The sequence below is a fragment of the Lacerta agilis genome, chromosome 4, assembly GCF_009819535.1.
Source record: "Lacerta agilis isolate rLacAgi1 chromosome 4, rLacAgi1.pri, whole genome shotgun sequence".
In the NCBI taxonomy this organism is placed as follows: domain Eukaryota; kingdom Metazoa; phylum Chordata; class Lepidosauria; order Squamata; family Lacertidae; genus Lacerta; species Lacerta agilis.
The window spans coordinates 30,991,050-31,013,202 of record NC_046315.1 but is presented as its reverse complement, the minus strand read 5'-3'; the positions used below and the strand labels follow the sequence as shown (position 1 = coordinate 31,013,202).

General features: G+C 39.5%; 1 protein-coding gene across 1 annotated transcript in view; it reads right to left on the bottom strand.

Moving 5' to 3' along the window:
• Positions 1-1,600: 1,600 nt before the first annotated feature.
• The window catches only part of F5 (coagulation factor V), a 47,023-nt gene continuing 26,470 nt past the window's right edge, over positions 1,601-22,153 (bottom strand). Inside the window, exons 12-25 of the mRNA XM_033146578.1 lie at positions 21,818-22,030; positions 18,712-21,004; positions 17,142-17,301; positions 14,819-15,055; positions 13,755-13,962; positions 12,365-12,544; positions 11,475-11,591; positions 9,062-9,133; positions 7,853-7,947; positions 6,859-7,014; positions 5,165-5,309; positions 4,906-5,054; positions 3,893-4,075; positions 1,601-3,108 (exon numbers count right to left, since the gene is read on the bottom strand). Of these exons, the coding sequence (XP_033002469.1) occupies positions 2,962-3,108; positions 3,893-4,075; positions 4,906-5,054; positions 5,165-5,309; positions 6,859-7,014; positions 7,853-7,947; positions 9,062-9,133; positions 11,475-11,591; positions 12,365-12,544; positions 13,755-13,962; positions 14,819-15,055; positions 17,142-17,301; positions 18,712-21,004; positions 21,818-22,030 (4,355 nt within the window). The 3' untranslated portion in view covers positions 1,601-2,961. The remainder of the gene's footprint in view (positions 3,109-3,892; positions 4,076-4,905; positions 5,055-5,164; positions 5,310-6,858; positions 7,015-7,852; positions 7,948-9,061; positions 9,134-11,474; positions 11,592-12,364; positions 12,545-13,754; positions 13,963-14,818; positions 15,056-17,141; positions 17,302-18,711; positions 21,005-21,817; positions 22,031-22,153) is intronic.

The window sequence follows — 22,153 nt, the reverse complement described above, 5'->3', positions numbered from 1 at the left end:
AACTCAATTTCTCACCTGTGAAATGAGACTATTTTTAGCCAAATCATCCTTGCTATTATGAGGAGGGATTAAAGAAAATATATGAAAAGCTTGCTTTGTTTTCATTAGCATATTTTATGAGAGTGAAGACATTGCAATGAAATTATTTTGCCAAGGACCACACAGATACAACAAAGCAGAGCTGTAGCTCCTTTCTTTACTTTTGCAGGTTTCTCTTCCTTGCATCCTAGGATTTCCCTCTGCTATGTCAACCTGAGTTATCTGCATTGGTAAAGGCAGGTGACACAGTATATCCATGTACTCATGTTTGTGCAACACCCCTACAAATAGCTGGATGTCAGAGGCTAAGCTAGGATCATAGCTGATTGTTTAAGACCAATACAATGTTATTTGCCAAAAGTGAAATGGAAAATAAAATCCAGTTTAAATAAAGTACAATGAATACAGGAAGAATAATATTCATATGGTAAGCATATGAGCTGGCTGTGTGCAGGAACTCTGAACAGAAAAACATAATAATGTTGCAACACAGAGTTTGAGTCAGATGCTTTGAAGTAAACTCATCCTTCACAGTTATAAGAAATAACAACAATGAATGATTTGTTAAAAATTTAACATGCTTGATAAAGTGAATCAGATGCATCTAGCAGTAGTCAGCTTGGCAAAAAACTTCAGATTTTTAAAAACAACCACTGCCTCAGATTAGATCTAATTAAGCACTTAATCCAGTTTTGTATGACTTTGGGCCAAATTGCATGAAAGTCATGGTGAGATATCTCAAAATTCTTTTTATTTACTTCAAAGCAGATGTAGGCTGAAATTGATTAAGGTTTAACCCAGGCACAGCCAAACTTGGCCCTCCAGATGTTTTGGGACTACAACTTCCATCATACCTAGCTAACAGGACCAGTGGTCAGGGATGATGGGAATTGTAGTCCCAAAACATCAGGAGGGCCAAGTTTGCCCATGCCTGGTTCAACCCTTTTCCCCACCACCATTTGCCCTATAGAAATTGCTCCCCACTTCTAAATTGATGTTAGCCCATGTGGGGGCTCTCCCATTCCTCAACTAGAACTAATAGCAGCTTTGCGATAATTGATTTTAGTTGGGGAAACAGTGGGGAATGGCGTTAAATGCCTCCAATAGCACCAGTGACTGGAGCCCCAGTTGATTTTATACCTTAAAAAAAGAAGTAAATGTCTCCTACATCATATATAGTTTGGGCCTTTGTTCCACAACAGGAAAGAATGCAACATTTGCTATTCATAGAAGGATGGGGAATCTATGCCCCTTCCAGATTGCGCTGGACTCCAAATCCTATCAAGCAGCAAGTATGGTCAGTGTTCAGAGATGATGGAATCTGAACTTAAGTTCCTGCACCCAGGCTGCAAACTTTACTCATTGCACCACACTGACTGAGCCATGATTTTAGTGTTTTTGAACTAATTCCTTTCTAGCATTTCCCCTCATACAGTGTCAGTTTTGTTATACAGAAATAAGAATACAACACATTTTCTTTGCCTCTTAGTAGCAGTCTAAAGATCTTCCAGATCAGTGATTTTTTAAAGATGTTGGAATAAAAGGGAGCTGCCACCAAGTGTGCTTTTTACACATTAGATATGCATTGTTTTGCATTTTATTCAGAAAATATGAATAACATCATGAAATAGATCCTGAAAAAGCGTTAAGCACCTTGCAAAAAGATTTACCACCCGCTTATGAATTTCAGTATTAATCCACCTCCAAAGTCATGGAAGGAAGACCTAACCATAAATAGTTAGCAAAATACATGACTGTGCACTTGGAGACATACCTTACATAACCATTTCTACTCATCTTAAATCATTCTCTAATATGCGGTGTACGTTCTTTTAAATGTTTTCCCCACATATAATGAAGTCAATAATTGTTGGAAGAACAAACATCTAGCTGATACGCAGAAAATCACAGAACTCTACAATTCTATGATTTCCTACTTATCTTTGGGAACTACCCTTTTATTAGGCAGGTTTGGAATTCATCTGAGATAATGTAGAACCAATGGCAGTGTTTGTCTACGTAGATCAGTTATACTTTCAAATGTTGTGAATGTTCATTTATCAGCAGCAGCAGGGATGGCTTTTGTGAAGAATCAGAACAGTGGCACCGGTGGCTGTAGTGGAGCTCCTGAGGTCTTGCCCAGGTGCCCCCTCTGAGCTGTCTACTTGGTCATGAGGGTGCTTACCTTTTCTCTCTTTAAGGAGGAAGTTGAAAGAGCAACGCTATTCCCCACTTATCTTTCAGCTCTATGCCCTTTCCAACGCTGAAATTAATTCTGCTGGATCCAGCTTCTATCCAGGTCCCATAGTAAGGGAAATATGTGCACTATCTTTCTGTCTCTCATGGAGGTGGGGTGTGATCCGCAGAGGAGAAATGAAAAGTGGGTGGTGTTGATAGCACAGTCTCAAAAATCCAAATGTGTTTTCAGGCCTACAAACGTTGGTGACCCCTGAATTAGAACATGACCAACTAACCTCCCCTGAAGGAATGGCTCTTCAGAACCCTTTGGTAAACAAAGCTCATACGTCTGCTGACAGCTCACTGATCAGAGACTCCTGACCCCATTCCTCATTCCTGCTCTTACTATCTGGTTTATGCATGCTGTTCTGGGCATGGAAGAGGGAAGGTGGGAAGTGCAGAAGAAGGAAAAAGCAATGATGGTAATACAGTAAGGTATCTATTCACAGTAATGGAAAATACAATTGCTTGTTTATCTTATGCATTCACAGTACTTAAATAGGTATGAATGTCTTTTAATTGAATTTTCAAAGCTATTCCAATCCACAGCTTAAAGTGCTTTGGATACGCACACCATAATCAATCTAAAAGAGTTTTTTGTTCTGGTTTCCCCTTTTAAAACATCTGGTATCAGCAAGCTTAAAGGTTGTAGAGCTTTTAGTAGGACAGTCTTCTGTTCAGCCCCTAAAACACATCACAACCAAAGAGTTCTATCCGAAGTACAATACTCAGATTCCATGTTTTTGGAACGACACGAAGAAATCGGGAAAATATTGGTGGCCTGAAGTAGTTCTTGACTAGGCCACCACTGTTAATGTTGCCTGTGAAGACCTGAAAACAAGCATGACAAAATAAGTGGACAAAAGTGCAGAATGAATGCACAATGAGTAGACAAAAGGTTGGACTAACTCATATTCCCACAATGGAACATAATATCCAAGTTCATATAAACCTGTGCAGTCCCTTATGTGTCAGGCCATTGGGCCATCCTTTGAGTCTACAGCAAACACTTACCAGTTACAGTGGTACCTCTGGTTACAGACGCTTCAGGTTACAGACTCTGCTAACCCAGAAATAGTACCTTGGGTTAAGAACTTTGCCTCAGGATGAGAACAGAAATCACCCAGTGGCGGCAGGAGGCCCCATTAGATAAAGTGGTACCTCAGGTTAAGAACAGTTTCAGGTTAAGAATGGACCGCCAGGACAAATTAAGTTCTTAACCCAAGGTACCACTGTATGATTCTCAGGCAGAGATCTTCCCAAGCTCCAGTCTCCACAGTGGGGTGGGGTGGGGGGATCTGCTACACATTAGAATTTGGACCTAAGGCCTCTAAGCTTTTGGTATTTACAATAAAACCACTGTTCAGAGATGTAGCTCTAGTATTTTATTCCACATTACACAAGTCATATCTAATTATCACTGGTCCCTATATTGCTTGTAAGAACTCTAAATCCTTGGTGAAGCAAAATGATTTGGCAGTATAGAGTCACTGAGTCAAACCTGGCAAATCAGGACTGTTAAAGGAGACCTCAGTAGTAGGGGGGAGTGGCCAACATTTTTGATGCTTAGCATAAACGAAAATAATAAATAGGGAGGGGGAGGAAAAATTGGTACCTTTTGCATGGAAGTTGAATCATTCATGTAAGGCTTCCACACTGAACCATCATCGCTGTAGAGGATGGAAAATGTCTTCACATACATTTCACTGTACATTGATTTAGCTCCTTGTGTTATGATGCCTGTTATCTTCTTAGGTTGAAGGAGATCAATCTGCAGCCATTGTTGGTTGTTATTGGACTGTAAAATTAATGAGAACAATAATAACACTGAGTTGTGCAAGTTCACTGGTGAATATGCAATACATGCAAATCTTTAACTGAGTTCTACAGAAGTGCACAGGGTTACTGAACACTGGATGAAGACTCTAAAATAGCCAAGTGTTTAGCATCCTTCCATGCATTATTCATTTAATTATATGTATTAGTTGACCTACAATCAAAATAATTTGTGAAGTGGAAGTAATTGAAAGAAAATAAAACACAGTTGTTAAAAGAAAGCAATGAAAAATTTAAAGCTAAATAACCAACATTTCATTCAAGCACATTTCCATATACTAATCAAGGATATCACCTGCAGGCATTGCAACTGCTGATCCTGTGTACACTGGAGTAGATCCAATGACTTCAAGCTACAGTTACAGGTGGGTAGCCGTGTTGGTCTGCCATAGTCGAAACAAAATAGGAAATTCTTTCCAGTAGCACCTTAGAGACCAACTGAGTTTGTTCTTGGTATGAGCTTTCGTGTGCATGTATCTGAAGAAGTGTGCATGCACACGAAAGCTCATACCAAGAACAAACTCAGTTGGTCTCTAAGGTGCTACTGGAAAGAATTTCCTATTTTGTTTCCTATTTTGTTTCAAGCTACAGGTTTGTTTGTTTTTTTAACGGAGTTCATTCACTAGCGCTAGCGCTAACTTCTTTCCTCTTTTTTTGTTGATTTCTTTATATGATATTTTAATATGATGGTTAGCTTGTATGCCACCCTGATTATTTCATTTTTACTCTACTTTTACATTATTAAAAAATAAACAACTGCAGAAGCTTCGATTTTGCAGCTTTCGTCTTTACCTTTGCTTGCCAGGCATTCCTCTTCCCTTTGAGATTGAGGCGGGCAAGAGATGGCTCCCATGAACCCAACCAAGTCTTCTTATAAGAAGAGGCTGTAATTTGCACATTCTTGATAGCCACACTTTCCATTCCCAACGGCATAAAGCAATCTATCAGGAAAAAATATGGACACATCCTGGTTAGATCTCCTAAGCAACAGTATGGTTTACAGCAAAGATGTACACAAAGAAAGGCCTCAGCTGCAGGGTCCAGGTCTTACCTTCTGTATCACAACCCAGGAGTTCCATACGAAGAGTAGGCCTGTTAGAGAACTTGGTTGGATACACCCTAATATACCTAGCAACAACAGGAGGGTCAATGAGGTTTTCTTTTATTCCATGGGCATCTGAATTGCCTTCAAAAACCTAATGGAAACAAAAGAGCTCTGTAAGTAACTCTGTGGTATTTGTTAATGGATGCACTTCCAGTGAAGTATCTCATGTATATTTTCTTACATGGATTCTGCCTATTTCTAATCAATTGCTTGGACTAAAAAAGATGGACCATAACAGCACTGAAACAATTTTTATTCCAATTAACCATGCATAATAAATGGTGCCTCTCTAGGTGGGGATGTGTTTCAGAAGATGCACCCAGCCAGTTAAGTGGGGACTAGATGAGAATTGCAATATGAATGGAGATACACATGTCAATGCACATTTATATCCTCATTGGCTACATGTGGGAAAAGTTACTTTCATGTGGTCATATATGTTTAGCACTGGCATCTAGTATTCATATAAGTTTAGCATTTGTATTCTCATATTTATTTATTATTACGTTTACATCCCACCTTTCCTTAAAGGAGCTCAAGGTGGCATACTTTGTTCTCTGTCTTTATTTCTATACTGCTATATTATTTTTTAAAAAATCAACGTGGTTTACAGTAATACCTATATGCAATAAGACATGTAAAAAATTAAAATCAGAGACCATCAACTAGCTTTTTCTTAATTACCTGCATAAGACTAGCAGCACAGAAAAGTTTTCAACAGGCATTTAATGGTTGAAACTAAAGGTGCCTGCTGAATCCATATTAGCAGAGCATTCCACAGGACTAGGTTGACCATACTAAAGGATCTATTTCGTGTTGATGTCAAATGAGCCTTGCCATCTCAAGTGACGCTCCTGCAGATGATCTCAGTGTTCAAGCTGGGATATTAGGGTTTAGGCAATCCCTATGGTACTCTAGACCTAAATTAAAGCAAGGACCATGAACCTGACTCTGTAGTAGATGCACAGCCAGCACAGATATTTTAACAATGGTGTTGCATAATAAATTATTATTATTATTATTATTATTATTATTATTATTATTATTATTATTATTATTATTCGTCTTCAAACACACATACAAATAATACATTAATAGTATTATAGTAACAATCAGATGCTATAAAAAGTCACAATAACTTTAAAATAAACAATTTATAGAAAACAAAGCAATATTCAATAATCCATTAGAATCCAATAGTAAACAGCAAAATTAAACATCAGCAAATAATAATTTAACAGTCTGCACTTATCAATTACAATAAAGAATTACTAAACTATAATCAGGTTAGTAATGTAGCAGAGCAGTTTCTCTAATAAAGGCTCCCGGGGCTGGAGGGTGGGGCAAGGCAGGTGGAAAAGCCATTCCCTGCAGAATGTGTCTCACATGCTATCCTCAGAACACTAGAAAGCAGATTAGGCTGCAAGACTGGCCCAAGGTCACCCAGTGAGCTTCACAGCTGAGTGGGAATTTGAACCCTGATCTCCTATGTCATAGTCCAGGAGTCTAACAGTAACAACTGCACCACATTGGCTCTCTTTATATTAATCTATATTATCCCTTGAGCAAAAACTTCAATGCCTGCTGCCTATTTTTTTTCCCAAGTGGAAAACAGGGACAAGTACAGTAAATATACACACCTTCTGTGCCCCTAAGTGATTCCCTTTAAAAGCAACCCATTTTCTTCCATCTTTGCTGTAGGCAATGACGTACTCCATTGTATACAAGGAACGCATTAACTGCTTGGCTCCTTGGGTCTGAATGCCGGTGATTAGAACCTGGTTTTCTAGGTCCACCTATACAGAAGCAAAACAGTAGATCCATATACAGGTAAGTGCAGTTTCATTGGAAAGGTATCCTATATGCAAGAAAGACAAGTGTGATTTTGGCACATGCACACGTAAAACTCCATGGTATATGACTAGTTCCATGTGTATGCTGTGACTCAGCCAGTTTGTTTTTATTTTTCAATGTTCATTTTTTCATATAATATGTAGCTTTATTGTTTTTCTTTCTTTCTTTCTTTCTGTCTGTCTGTCTGTTTATCATGTTATATTAGTGTTGAGAAAATATTTATATCAGCCATTTCAAAAATTGTTCCTGGGCTCCATGTACTAGCTGCCAACTGCCAGGCTTATTGATTCCATACAAGTGATGGTAAGATAAAATGACTCGTTTCTCTTTCCCCATGGTATAATGAGAGAAAATTTCACCATGTTCTCCACACCATGCATTATCTTATAGACCTCTGTCATGCCCTACTCCTCACTCTGCTTTTTATTTAACCTGGAAAAGGCCCAATTGTTGTCACCTCTTCTCATAGGGGAGTTGTTCCAGCTCCTTAATCATATTGCATGCTCTTTTCTGAACATTTTCCAGTTACAAGAGTTTAATAAATCTATCCTACTCTGTTTCAATGCTCTTTGGCCTGCAACTTTATCCATTAGGCTATTTCAGAAGTTCAAAGCTTAAAGACCTGATGTCTAGCCTATTGGTTCTTTTACCCACACAGGCCATCATACCTTCAACTCAGTATCTCTTTTTTAAGCTAAAAAAGAAAAGCAAGCTATTTTAAATCAAGTTACAGTACTTCAAATCTATACTCATAAAACTGTTTCTGTGATCAAATCATACCTGGAGCCAGGGATGTTCACTTTCGTTCTTCCCAACGCTCCAAGCATTGTATTTTCCATCATTATTTAATCTTGCCAGTTTAGGCTCCCAGTATCCTGGGTAAGACCAAACAGAAAATGTATTGCAAAAGGAAATTGAAAAGCTTAAACAATGCCAGTTTTCAGAACAATTGTTTAAAAAAAGCAGTTTAGTGGTTGTAAACTACATTACTAACAATAAATAAAAGCCATTGAATCCCATTACAAACTACAATAGGCTAACACATTCTAAATCAACAGAACAGCCAAGGTCTTTACCATCCTTTTTTGCATGCTCCTTGCGTTTTTGATGGAAACACATTTGAACTGACTGATTCATTCATGAAAAGAATGGGCAAGATACTAAACATTATCAATAATACATTGGCAATCTCTAAACAAAATAGTGAGTGAGAATTTTTTTTAAAATACCTGCTCTTAGGAGCAGTCTAGAACTTGCTAAAACAAACACATTCTAATGCATTTCAAATGAAAAAATAGCTGTTGCTAATTCATCACCAGCAGGGCAAGTCGTAGGTTGAGATGGCATTTTCAGAACCAATTTATAGAGGTCTTTGCTTGCTAAACCAAACACCATCACAAATCACACTGAACGGCTGAGAAACTGACCTGTCAAATTAGAGCAGCCAGAGGCAAGCATAATCTATTTTCATTTTGCAAAATATGGCACATATTTATATATTAATCATGTGGACTATGGTAAAAAACTAACAAATATGGGGGAAATGGGGTGATATTTTTTTAGAATAATAATTATAATGTATCATAAGAGTCTGTAGGGTACAAATGCCAGGACAATTCACAATTGTTTGTATTTGGAAAAATTGTGTTGTTGTAGTTGTAATATTGTAATATTTATAAATATTGTAAATAAAAACATTTAAACAAACGTGTTATATGCAGTATGTTATATTGCATGCCTACTGGTTAGTATATCACCCTTTTGTGCTGTCAATTTTGGTACTATGAAAGATACTTTATGTCTACCACAACGGAAAAAATGGAAGTGTTAATGTTGGGCCACTACAGAACATGGGCGTTCATTAAAGCAGTAGTCTATTGTGTAGTGGTTCCATTGCTAGAGGCTAGAATTTAAAGTATATCATTTGCAAAGAGGCAAAACATATTCAAATTAACAACTTAAATTCCTTCACTTTGAAATTTAACTTACCTATGTAGTTCGAAGCACTGATCTGTGAGTCTTTTATAATGCCACTTGCTAGACCCATAGGCAGCTTGCATCCTATTGAAAGGGATCAAACATGTTAATCTTACCTAAATTCTGGTACAAAATAGGAAACAAAATAGGAAATTCTTTCCAGTAGCACCTTAGAGACCAACTGAGTTTGTTCTTGGTATAAGCTTTCATGTGCATGCACACTTCTTCAGATACACTGAAACAGAAGTCACCAGATCCTTAAATATAGTGAGGGAGTGGGGAGGGGTATTACTCAGAAGGGTGGTGGGAATGGGTGATCAGCTGATAGGTGTGGAAAACCTGTTGACGACTCTTAACGGCTGCAATTAGTCTTGCAGGGAAAGGCAAGGGGTGAGATGGCTAAAGATAGCTTTGTTATGTATAATGAGATAAGAATCCAATGTCTTTGTTCAAACCAGGTTTCTCCATGGTTTTAAGTTTGGTGATTAGTTGCAATTCAGCTACCGGTACTTCTCTTTCCAGTCTATTTCTGAAATTTCTTTGTATTAAGACAGCTACTTTGAGATCTTTTATAGAATGTCCTGGGAGATTGAAGTGTTCTCCTACTGGTTTCTCTGTCTTGTGATTCCTGATATCAGATTTATGTCCATTTATCCTTTGGCGTAGGGTTTGGCCTGTTTGTCCAATATAGAGAGCTGAAGGGCACTGTTGGCATTTGATTGCATACACAATGTTGGAAGATGAGCAATTAAATAGTCCTGAGATGGTATGTTTGATGTTGTTGGGACCAGTAATGGTGTTGTCCGGGTTTATGTGGCAGCAAAGTTGGCATCTGGGTTTATTGCAGGCTCTGGTACCAGTGTCCATGTTGAGTCCTGTTGTTGTATTATTGTGGGTGAGGAGCTGTTTGAGATTTGGTGGCTGTTTGTAGGCGATGAAGATCCTACAAATTGAGATTGTCATTTGTGGTTGGCTGTGATGGCCTTTGGTTTCCTGTGTGAGTGGGGTGGGTGAGTGTTTTTGGTCAGGTTAGCCATATTGATTTGTATGCTGTCGGTAGATTTTTGTCCTTGTCTTGTTGGGCTGTGTGTGTGAGATGTAGGGGAACCATATCGGGGTGAAGGTGTCTTCTTCTGTTTGTCCCTGTGTCAGTTTCAGGTTACTGGTTAGTTTTTCTAGTAGGGCTGTTTCCCATACTACTTGGTACCATTGATCCATGCTTACTCCTGACAGGTCTTTCTAGTATCTGGTTATGATGTTTCTGGCTGCCGAGAGTAGATGGATTATAAGTTCTTTGTGTTGTAAGTGGGCATTATTGTCTTGGAAGATGTTTAGTAAGACCAATTCTGGGGTGATTTCTAGCACTTGCTTGGTTATCTTACCTATTTCTCGTATGGTTGTTGTCCAGAATAGTTGGATTTTGGGGCACTCCCACCACATGTGGAGGTATGTGCCTGTGGAGGTGCACCCTCTCCAGCATTTTGGTGAAGTTCCTGGGCGTATTAGCGCTAATTTTCTTGGTGTTAGGTACCACCTGTAGGTTAGTTTCAGGGTGAGTTCTTTTCTTTTCATTGATGTGGATTTAAAGGGGGGGTTAGACCACATTCTGGTCCATTGGGTGGGGTTGATTTCATATCCTATGTCATCCTCCCATTGTATTTTGATTGCGTCTAGGAAGTTTGTGAGATGCAGTTAGTGTTTTGACTACAGGCTAGGGAGACATAGCATGGGAGAAATTTGCCTGGAGATAAGAGGACCTAGTAACAGCTCGGTGATTGGCTGAGGTCTCTCATATAGGCAGCATGAACTATGACATTGTTTGGCTAGTTAGGAGTATTCTGGAGTGCTTGGAGAGTGATGAAGTTCATGTCTGTATATAGTAACTTGTATATAGCTTGTGAGTTTACTATATAATAAACTACAAAATCAAGTTACTAGTCGTCAGCTTTGTTCCTGATCGTCGTCCTGACTGAGCAGTCTCGATCATTGCCTAGGAAAAGCTGCACTACTCTGCTAAGTTGTGCATCATTGAAGAAGTTCAGAGGTGAAGAGACTGGTCCTAGTAGCATGCAAAAGGACTTCAGAAAGTGCTCACATGCTTTGGAGTTTTAACAATCCCAGCATCCCTGGAAACTCTGCCAGTACCCACCAATCAGGGCCTGTCCCAGTGACAATGGGTTGCATCCAACAAAGTTTTCGTCAGAATAGACTCACTGAAATTAATAGACCTGAGTAAGCCATCTTGATTAATTTCAGTGCATCTACTCTGAGTTGGACTAGTTGGACCAGTACAAATTGGGTACAACACAACGCTCAATTTACTAGCAATAGCTTGAAGTCCCACTGTACACACAATGCTTCCCAACCATGCAATGGCACTTATGTGCCTTGTTTTGTGAGGTTCAATATCGTTAAACTCTGTTACCTGTATCTATAACAGTAAATAAGGCTTGCATCCCTGCTTCCTGATATTCACCGACTTCTGTTTTTAAAAGCCACGTGCCAGCTCGTGATGGTTTCATGTCAACAGTACCAAATGAACCTGAAAAGCAGAAAGGAAATGCATGCACATTTTTGTTAAACATGTCTAAACTGCAAATGTGGTCAGAAGATGAGTAGAGCAGCATCATATTAAACCAAAGCCTACTCTAACTGGTTTTTTTTTTTTTTTTAATGATTCTGCACTAATAGGAATTAAGACATCAGGTGCAAGGTTCTTGAACTTTCACAGACATCCAGGGGTTTTTTTTTGTGGTTGCTCTTGGTTAAATTCTCGTGCTGTATTTTGACTGCATACGTTGGGATTTCTGATAAAAATCAATAGAGCAGATCTGTAGGCAAGAACATTTTCTCTTTGCATACTAACTTGTATTCAACCCAGTCTGCAAAGAGAAATGGTTTGCCCGATGTCAAGGTGATCACAGGTGATTGACAGGTGGTTGGTGCCTACTCACCTGTCAAAGTGGCCCATGGCGATGGAGAATATTAGGATCCAGACTACCAGCTGGATCCAGTTTGTCACACCTCTTTTTATGTAACATAAAGGAGTTAGCCAGTGCATCTCAGAAGGCTAATGGAGGCAAAGTGGATTCTATTGCAATGATTTCTCAGCCATTTACCATGGAAATCAGGGGTTGTTTATACGCTGACATGGACTGGGTCATTTGTCATTCTTTCAACAACAACAAAAACCCACATTCTTTTTTATTCACATTGATATAACTACTTAAGAATTCTTCAGAGTCATTCCAACACCATAGAGAAGAGCATTTCATTTTCTGACAACAATATATGGATCCATCTGATTATATTTACCAGGAAGAAGAGTGTAGACACCGAGCTGATGATCTTCCATTCCCTGTTCTGTGAATGTCTGACCGTGGAAATTAACAACATGAATGTCTTTTGGCCCACCCATGTTTAGCAAATGCCAGTGGACCTTCTCATCTTTAAACATCCGCAACCCCTGAAGGTGGTATGAAACCCCATTAATAGCTGGAACAAAAAGAACAAAAAGAACATATCCTTCTGTGGTTGTTGTTTTTTAAACATTTTGATGCATAACTGCAATTTCTATAACTACTTAGTTCTTGAAAGCCTTGACATAGAAGAGTATTTCAGCTCCGTGGTTTAATTAAGATAGTATCATCATAGCATACCATAGTAACCTGGAAATATAATAATCTTGTGGCAACATGGGGTAATTTGTTTTTTGCAGTCACCAGGGGCGGCATGTCCTGTTTCGCCTCTTTCTCTGAAGCTGCAGAAGCCTCTAATCCAAATAGTCCCCACCACCATCACCTGAAGTTGCTAGTAGCAAATGGCAGGTTTACAGGCACAACCATCCAAACTGGGACATGACAACTGGCTGGTTTTACAGGACAACAATTATGTTGGAAGTTCTAATCACAGAACTACAACACATAGTTGGTCCCTATTTTCTCAATGGAGGCATCACCTTCAAAGAATGCACCCAGGAAATGCCCTCCTTGCCACCTGCGATTTTCAAGGGCTTTAGTGCAAGTTAGCTTTACAACTGTCAGGTTGGATGTGGAAAATCAAAATGGTTGTAATCCAGTTGGCACTAAATACCTCAAGCCCTTCCAGTTTCAATGGAAAGGAGTTAAATATAAGCCCAAAGTGGCTTAAAACTTTTTAACTTTTGCTCATTAGTGCCCACTGATGGGATAAACAATGGCCTTGAGAAACATCTCTGCCTTTCTAGTTAAACTTTATTTAAATAGAATAATTCAATTTGAAAGGGAGAGTAAGGATGCAGTGTTAAGTTTGAAGAAGAAAGAGAAAACTGACTTGCGTATTATGATGGAGGTTAATGATATTTTTCTGTTAACAAAATATTAACAGAATACATTAACATGTATCAAGAGGGGGGCCTTGGAATGAAACAGGAAAATATTTGAAGCAAAAATAAGATCAGATGAGTTTGATATTGGTGCAAGGGAATAGTCAATAGCAGGACTGGTTGTGCTAAAATAATTTGAGACCTCTGGTTGTAAATCTACTATATTCTAACTCTTATCAGGAACATGGGTGACAACAGAGAGAAAAGAATCTCATGCAAGTGTTTTGTGTCTGCAAAATGTTAACATTCAGAAAACATCCCTATCATTTTTCTTCCATATAGTCATAGTTATTATTCGTCATCACTAGGGATCTTAGAGTAGACAAAGGAAAGCATCTATACCAGGAAATTTATGGTCCCTTTTTGCTCCAGAAATTCTCTCAGCATAAGTCTTCTTTTTATATTTATTGAAGTACCAGCTTTTCTCCTCATCAAAGACCATAAAAAGCAGGACAAATTCTCTCATGTCCTTTGGCTTGCTATACTTGTCAAGCATTCCTTTTTGACAGATCAAGACTGGCCCGATCAAGCCAGAGTGAATATCTTTTTCCTACAAAACAATGACAGGAAAGAGGTTCCAAAATTAGTTTCTCAGGTAAATTGCTGCTCTTTCTTAAGATTTAGTGTCAGGAGTATAACGTATTCCTGGACACCGCAGAGTTAGACGCAGACTTTTCTGGAAGCTTCTGGCTGTTGTGAAATTGACTAGACAGCTCAACGCAGGAACTCAGCAACTCACTGGATAACTATATACAGTATTTATTGATTGAAGCAACTAGTACCCATAAGTTACTATTTACAGACTTTACAAAAGAAAAGAAACAAAACATAAAATCTTTTCTCTCTCTGTCTCTCTCTCTCTCTCATCAACCTAACACCACACAGTAACACCTAACACAACACTAACCACACAGCTCTCACACAGAGCTGAGTCTTTAGGAACTCAATTGACCAATCACAGGTCATTGCTAAGAGTCTGAGAGAGAGCAGATCTGGGCTTTCTGCCAACTAGTTAATTACTTAATTGCTTGGAGATAGACAGCTGCATTTCTGCACGTAGGCAACTCTGAAATCTCTAACACTCTTGTGGTTAATTTGAAAGTAATAAATTTAAACTGTTTAAATCCTGAATTTTAAATTGCTGTAACTTGCCCTGGGACCAGCTTCTGAAAGGCAGATAATAAATTAAATCATATTAGTATAGTCATTTCCACACACACCCATTTAATACACAGGGAATCTCAAATCCAAAGATATATCTGAAAAGCAAAAGGCATACAAATTTGGAAGCCAAATTAGCCAACACATTCTTCATTACTGTTGAAAGAATTCATTTCCCTTTTCACACAGAAGTATTACTGCTTTAAAAACAAAACAAAAAAACTTTCTGTATTAGATTGCCTTACCGGGTTTACAGCAGAGTAGTAGGCCCAGGACCTACACGTTCTCTGATCTTCTGGAGGTCCTGACCGTTGGGTCACATGCCAGACATAGGTATAGGTGCCATTTGGCAGGATTGCATCATCCTCCTTAAACCATTTTGGAGACTGGTCATCATAGCTTCTACCCTCAGAAGACTTCTCATAATAAAGCCCATGGGCATGGAGAGAATATGGCCTGGAGGCCAGATTTTTAAAGTGAATCTAATAATAATAATAATGATAATGATAATGATAACAATGACAACAACAATTTATTGATACCCTTCCCATCTGGGCGGCTCCCAACATCATAATAATAATAATAATAATAATAATAATAATAATAATAATAATGCAATAAAATATCAAACATTACTTCCCAAAACAGGGCTGCTTTCAGGTGTCTTCTAAAAGTCAGGTAGTTGTTTACAGTTGTACCTTGGAAATTGAACAGAATCTGTTTCCGGAAGTCCCTTTGACTTCCAAAACATTAGGAAACCAAAGCGTGGCTTCTGATTGGCTGCAGGAAGCTCCTGCAGTTTGAGTTTGAGTTCCAAAGAACGTTCGCAGACTGAAACACTCACTTCTGGGTTTGCGGCATTCAGAAGCCAAAATGTCCAAGTACCAAGGCTTTAGGGATCCAAGGGACGACTATATTTCCTTGACATCTGATGGAAGGGTGTTCCACAGGGTGGGCACCACTACCAAGCAGGCCCTCTGCCTGGCTGAATGGACAGCACTTAGCAGTTATGAAGGTGGAAAACCTCCCTTCCAAAAACTTAAAAGCTTTGTGAAGTTATCCTGGGTTCAGATTTTGGAGACTACATGTAGTCACATCTAGAACTCCGCACCCATGGGGATTTTTTTTTTAAACTATAGACAGGTTAAAACAAAATCGAAAATTCTTTCTAGTAGCACCTTAGAGACCAACTGAGTTTGTTCCTGGTATGAGCTTTCGTGTGCATGCACACTTCTTCAGATATAGACAGGTTGTGAATGAAAATCTGTCTTGGGATGTACTTATTGTGCACAGCTGTCTGTCTGTACAGATCAACAAGCTGGGCATATGCAATGGTTTAATTATAAATGGTTGTAGCTACCTGTCTTCTGACTGTAACCAAGTTGTTTAATTTAGGAACAGTACAAGCTGCCTTGTAGAGGTCAGACCATTGATCCACCTAGCTCAGTATTGTCTTCACTACCTGGCAGTAGCTCTCCAGGATTTCAGAAAGGAGCCATTCACAGCCCTACCTGGAATTTTGATTTGTTATGCATTTCTGCTCCCATGCACACATAAATTAGTACTACAGTAATCCTACTCTATGTATTCTTAACAAGCTCAGTTCTCCAGGTGTTGATACTTATGTAGTCAAAATCCACACCAAAGAATATCAGCAGGCTTGGAGGTAAGTCTTGAGGTTTGCTGAAGTTAAAAAAATAAAATAGAAAAGAATCTAGGAGGGGGACCCCCCCCCAAAAAAAACAACACCAATCCAATGAGGACTGGACATGCTCAGTAGCCATTGAATGCTGAGTGTCTGTTGGAGGGAAATGGAAAACTGGGTGGAGAGAATGGAACCCTGAAAGAAGACGTGGCTGGCTGATTTGAATCATTTTTTAAATCGGTTTTTATTTTAAAATGGCAGCATATATCTAAAATAAATAAATACACGGGCACTGAAAAGGAACACATTACAGTGCCACATTTTGTTGCAGGTCAATTTGTAGTGCATGCATTTCATTGCTGTTGGTGGAAGTTTCCTTCAACCATGTTTCACACTTTCAAGAGTTGGGGGTAATGAGAAGGAAAGGAAACTCACTTCACCTTTGCTTTCTGCAGTGGAAAATCTCATAGGAGATGGAAGACTAAGAAACCCTTATGTGTTATACATGTAAATGGAATACAGCAGGGGCAAGGAACCTGTGGTCCTCCAGATATGGCTGGACTCCAAAAGCCATTCATTCCTGACTATTGGCCATACCGACTGGGGCTGATGGAAGTCAAACAAAAACTGGGAGGCATATCACATATCCCCACCCCCACCCCACCCCCATGCTATAATAAGTTCATGCAAGATTGTTGCACTCAGATCACATTGGTGAGTATTGTTCAGGCTGCATTCAAAAGGATTCAGATTTATTATATCAATGCATGCTTCTATTTTCATTAGCATTGTCCATTCCTGAACTCAGCCACAAGAAGACACGTGGTCTTTTAAGGAATTTATTTATTTATTTTAACACACCCAAACCAAAATGAAATCCATAAATGCCCCCAATTATTCAAAGACTGGGAACATTAACTTACTTGGATGACATCATCCACCTCAGCTCTAATGACAGGGCCCAGGATGCCAAGGTGTTGCTCATATTCCCCTCCAGCTTCAGGTGTCCTAAAAGTATCGTCTTGATAACTTCGGAAAATCACTTTTTTGTACCCTGTCCTGGCTGGGCCACTTTTCACTGTACTGATGACATGGAAAGATTGAGATGAAAGACTGTAAATAAACAATAACTTTTTGTGGGTAAATTTTTAATATCAGTAAGCACTTGGGAGACTGAAAAAGCACTTGGAGACTGAAGCTACTGCACAATCAAAGCAAAAGGGCATCTATATCGGCTCTGTGACTCTGGCCCAATCTGCTCTGTACATTTAAAGGTATATCACACCACTTTAAACCGTCATGGCTTCCTCCAAAGAATCATAGGAACTGTAGTTTGTTAAGAATGCTGAGCATTGTTAGGTGAACATATTCTTCTGACAGAGCTATAATTGTCAGATTGGTTTAACAGTCAATTCCTATTCCTAGGGAACTTTGAGATTGTAGCTCACAGGGCCCTTGTGTATAGACAGGATGAGATTTACCCAATTCCTTCTTTGTTGCCTTTGCAGGCAGAAACTAAAAAACATTTTTCTTTGAATGAGTACTGCTGTTGTTTTTTAACTTGATTGCTGTTTTTTTTTTTTAAGATGGCATAGCTTACATTAACATTTTTCCTAACTGACATGACGTTTTTGTTTTTAACTGCATTGTACATTTTGGATGCGAAATGTTCTACAAACAGCTGAGTGGGATAAAAACATTAAACATTAACTGATTTAATATAACTAAGCAAACATGGTTGCATTTGCTCATCTGCTTAGAGGCACTCAGTGTACTTCCTGAAACAGCCCCACAGAAGTACGGTATCTTGTGCTTTAAAGAAAGAAAATAAAGAGAATGGATTGTGCCCAGTGCTGCTGTTCTGCTTCTGCAGCATACTTCCGCTTGTGCAATGGGTCTTTCTCCCCTCCTCTCCCCTGCAGCCCCTCATGCACCCTCAAAATCTGCTCTAGAGGGTTGAAGGACCTTCTGGAACAGATTTTGAGGACACGTGGGGAGCAAGGAGAAGGTAAAGTCCCCTTGCATGAGCGGAACTCTACGCATGCCTAAGTGGTACAACCCTTTATCCCCTAATGAATAAATTAAAAGGGAATAGTTTCCTGTATTTGTGGGCTTAACCACCTGATTCTGATGATCAAGAAGTACCCAAAATCGACCAGTCCTGATGGAGTGTGCGTGGACTGTTGATGAGTTGTTGCTTTACGGTTATACTATTTATTGTTCTTTTCATCATTTGTTGCTTTATATTGTAAGCCACTTTGGACAACCATTTGCCCAGAAACAAATGGCTTTATTTATTTATTTAAAATAAAAAACAGCCCATTAATAAAGACTGACGTGTTCTAAAAGGTCTTAAGCTGCAATCCTAAACACAATTACTGAGGGGGGATTTGCATCTGAGTAGACATGTACAGTATAGGATTGCACTGCTTAGTGCATTGCACTAAAGCCAGCAAGATGGAATTGGGTCAGAGAGAAATAATTCATCCAAACCTTTTTCTTGGTCCTGCATAATCCCAGAGAACCTCTTCGGTTGCAATGTAGTAGCTCCTTATGTTTGCACTGTTCATAGTCCGTAGGTAACGCTTAGCTATGTCATCTGGGTTACGTGCTGTATAACTGTCAAGTCGGGGATCTGTCATATACGGGTTGTCATAGTGTACTGTCTCATATTCAAATGAGCCACTGCTGCTGTCGTCATAGATTGTGCTGTCTATGTCATATTCCATATATTCCCCATCGTCGCCTATAAAACCTAATGTGACCTCTGGTTTATCCTCTTTTGGTGTCAAAGTATCGTACACCTCATTTGGCAGCACGGTATGGTTGCGTTCAATGGAGGCTTGGTTGCTGCTGAATCCTCTAGGTGACACTAGAGGTTTGGAAGTTCTCGGTGCTAAGACTCTTGGCTTTTTTTTCTTTCGCCGAGCCTTCTGGAAAGTTCCAGTTGTACTGGCGGTACAATTCTCCTTTCTCTTTTCATTCAGGGTTTCCTGCTTGTTATTAATTTCTAGTTGGCCTAACTCAAGCTGGGAGCCAGCTTTGTACGTCTCATGCTTTCTCTTACTAGGGAACATGGTATTTTCTGGATACAAGGTGACATTCCTGGAGCTGTTCTGTAGTTTATTGTCAACAGGTTTGGTGAGATCTGCTTCTGTATCATAACTCACCTTCTCAGAAACAATATTCCATTCAGAAGCCGTCTTTTTGGGAGGACACTTTGGACTCTGGTGAGGTGAGTCCTTCAAATTCTCTGTGGGCTTTGGGATGGGAGTAGAAGCAAAGCTGTCTAACATATCGTCAGAAGTCAAATCATCATATTGTTGATCTTCCAACAACTCTTGTTCAGAACCATTGTTTTCCACTGTCTCGCCTACAGCCAAAGTTAAATTTGTTGAAAGCATGGAAAACTCAGTATTTGCTTCCTCTTCATCCTCATAATCATAAAGATAATGTGAACGGTGACTAGTATCTAAGCTAGAAGCAGTTTCTGCACTAGGAACGGGAAGAAATGGAGTATCTGAAGTGGTGTTGTCTAAAGCAGAAAGATTTCTTTTTTGTTGTACATGAAACAGAAGGGCATGCATCTCTTTAAGGGCAAATAATATTGCCTCTGTTAGACCTTGCCTTTCACTCTTTCCATGCTGCGTATCCTTTTCACCTTCTTGCTCCTTCTCTGTAGAAGGTCCATGTGAAGTACGGTTACTTTTTCCTTGTTCAGATGACAGGTTTCTAACCACTGCAGTCATATCTGCAATTAATGTGTCTTTTGCCAAAGACGTGTAATTAGGATGGAGAGAGTCAAGTGCAGTTGTATTCAGAGCAGTACTTGGACTTTTCAACACATTATCACCATGCAAAGTATGGTTACTTTTGCCTTCTTTAGAGGACCAGTTTCTAGCCACTGCAGCAATATCGGCAATCAAAGTATCGTTTGCCAAAGACGTGTAATTAGGATGGAGAGAGTCAAGTGCAGTTGCATTTAGAGCAGTACTTGGACTTTTCAGCACATTATCACCATGCAAAGTATGGTTACTTTTGCCTTCTTTAGAGGACCAGTTTCTAGCCACTGCAGCAATATCGGCAATCAAAGTATCGTTTGCCAAAGACGTGTAATTAGGATGGAGAGAGTCAAGTGCAGTTGCATTTAGAGCAGTACTTGGACTTTTCAGCACATTATCACCATGCAAAATATGGTTACTTTTGCCTTCTTTAGAGGACCAGTTTCTAGCCACTGCAGCAATATCGGCAATCAAAGTATCGTTTGCCAAAGACGTGTAATTAGGATGGAGGGAGTCAAGTGCAGCTGTATTCGAAGCACTGCTTGGACTTTCCAACACTTTATCTCCATGTGAAGTATCACTGTTATTTATGAACACCAGATGTGAGTTCACAGTCACATTACCATTAGTCTTATTGTGGGTGCTGTCAATTTCTTCTTGCATGGCAAGAGCAGTGATATTCAGCTTTTCTTCTTCTTCAGCAATCGATCCATTACGATGTGATCGAAGTCCGAGCATCGAAGCAAACATATCTTGCTCTAAGTCATCATCAGTTTGATCATCATAGTTATCAACGACGTTTTCATTTATCACACTTTTGTCCACTTTCCCCTCCCTTGGTGCTCCTGTGTCAGTTTTCTCAGATGAAAATGTGACAAGTGCATAATCTGAAGTGTCATCATAACTTTCTGTGTAATCGACATCATCACATTTGGCGTCTCTAAACCTAAGTCTCATTCCATTGCTCATCTCATGGGAACCCCATGACGATAAAAGCCAGGTTCCTGCAAATTCAGAATAATGTGCATTATTCATACTACTTGTACAGTTACAGTTTGCCTTTCTCGGACACCTGAATGTAAATTCTGTGGCTCACAAATGGTGGTAAAGGATTCACACCAAACCTTAATCTCATTACAATATTGCAGAACCAGAGAATGCTATTACAAATAATAAATTATTATTATTATTTTGCAATATGCTGTCCCCAACCAAGACAGGGATGAGGAACCTGTGGACCTCCAGATTTTGTTGGATTACAACTCCTGAGCTACAGAGAGGCCCACCTGATAAAGCATCAAGGCTTTGTGTTACAACAGCTAAGCGAGTTCAGCAGCAAAGTGAGAAGCCCAGGGCACACTACACTGCCCCTCGTCTCCTTGACCCAAATAAAATGTAAGTTTCTAATAAAGTAACTCAGTAACACACAAAACAGTTAGACAGGTAGAAAGCCAGCAGGGGTGGAGGTGTCCTTGGTCCAATTAGCTCCTGGATCTCTGGGAACAATTTTGTTCCTTTGAGGCCAAGGTGGCTGACCTGGAAAATCTGAGAGGCAGAAAGGTTGGTGGATGAGGTATTTTGGGGATTTTATGGTTTTGTTCTACTCCCAATATTATAGCTCCACTAATGTCAGGGCAAAGGAGGCTATCGGGGGAAAGGAAGCTATCACTCTGAAGAAAAGGGAAACAATCTGAAGAATACCACTTCCTTGAAATGGCAGGAGGGGAGAGTGCTGCTGTGCTCAGCTTCTGTTTGCAAGCTTCCCATGGGCACCTGATTGGCCACTGTAAGAACAGGATTTATAGCTTGCTACTAACCAACGTTGTCCATGGTCACTGTAGCCGATTCACCATTCATCGGGAAAAGATGTAAGATATCTTGATGTTTTCCTCTGTTCAGGAAAGTATGGCCAGAAAGATGCACCGGCACTATCTCATCCTGTGTGCCAACACTGGTGAGGTGCCATTCAATAATATTAGCCTGACAAAATCCAAGGATATCTGTTCTATCAGATGCATAGCCATTGAGAGCTAAAATAAAAATGACAACAACAATATAATGAAGAATATATAACTTTACCAGGAGCATATCAAATTTCCAGATCCGATGGACATTATAACAGGAGTGGAACAGACACCTGTAGGAACTGTTCT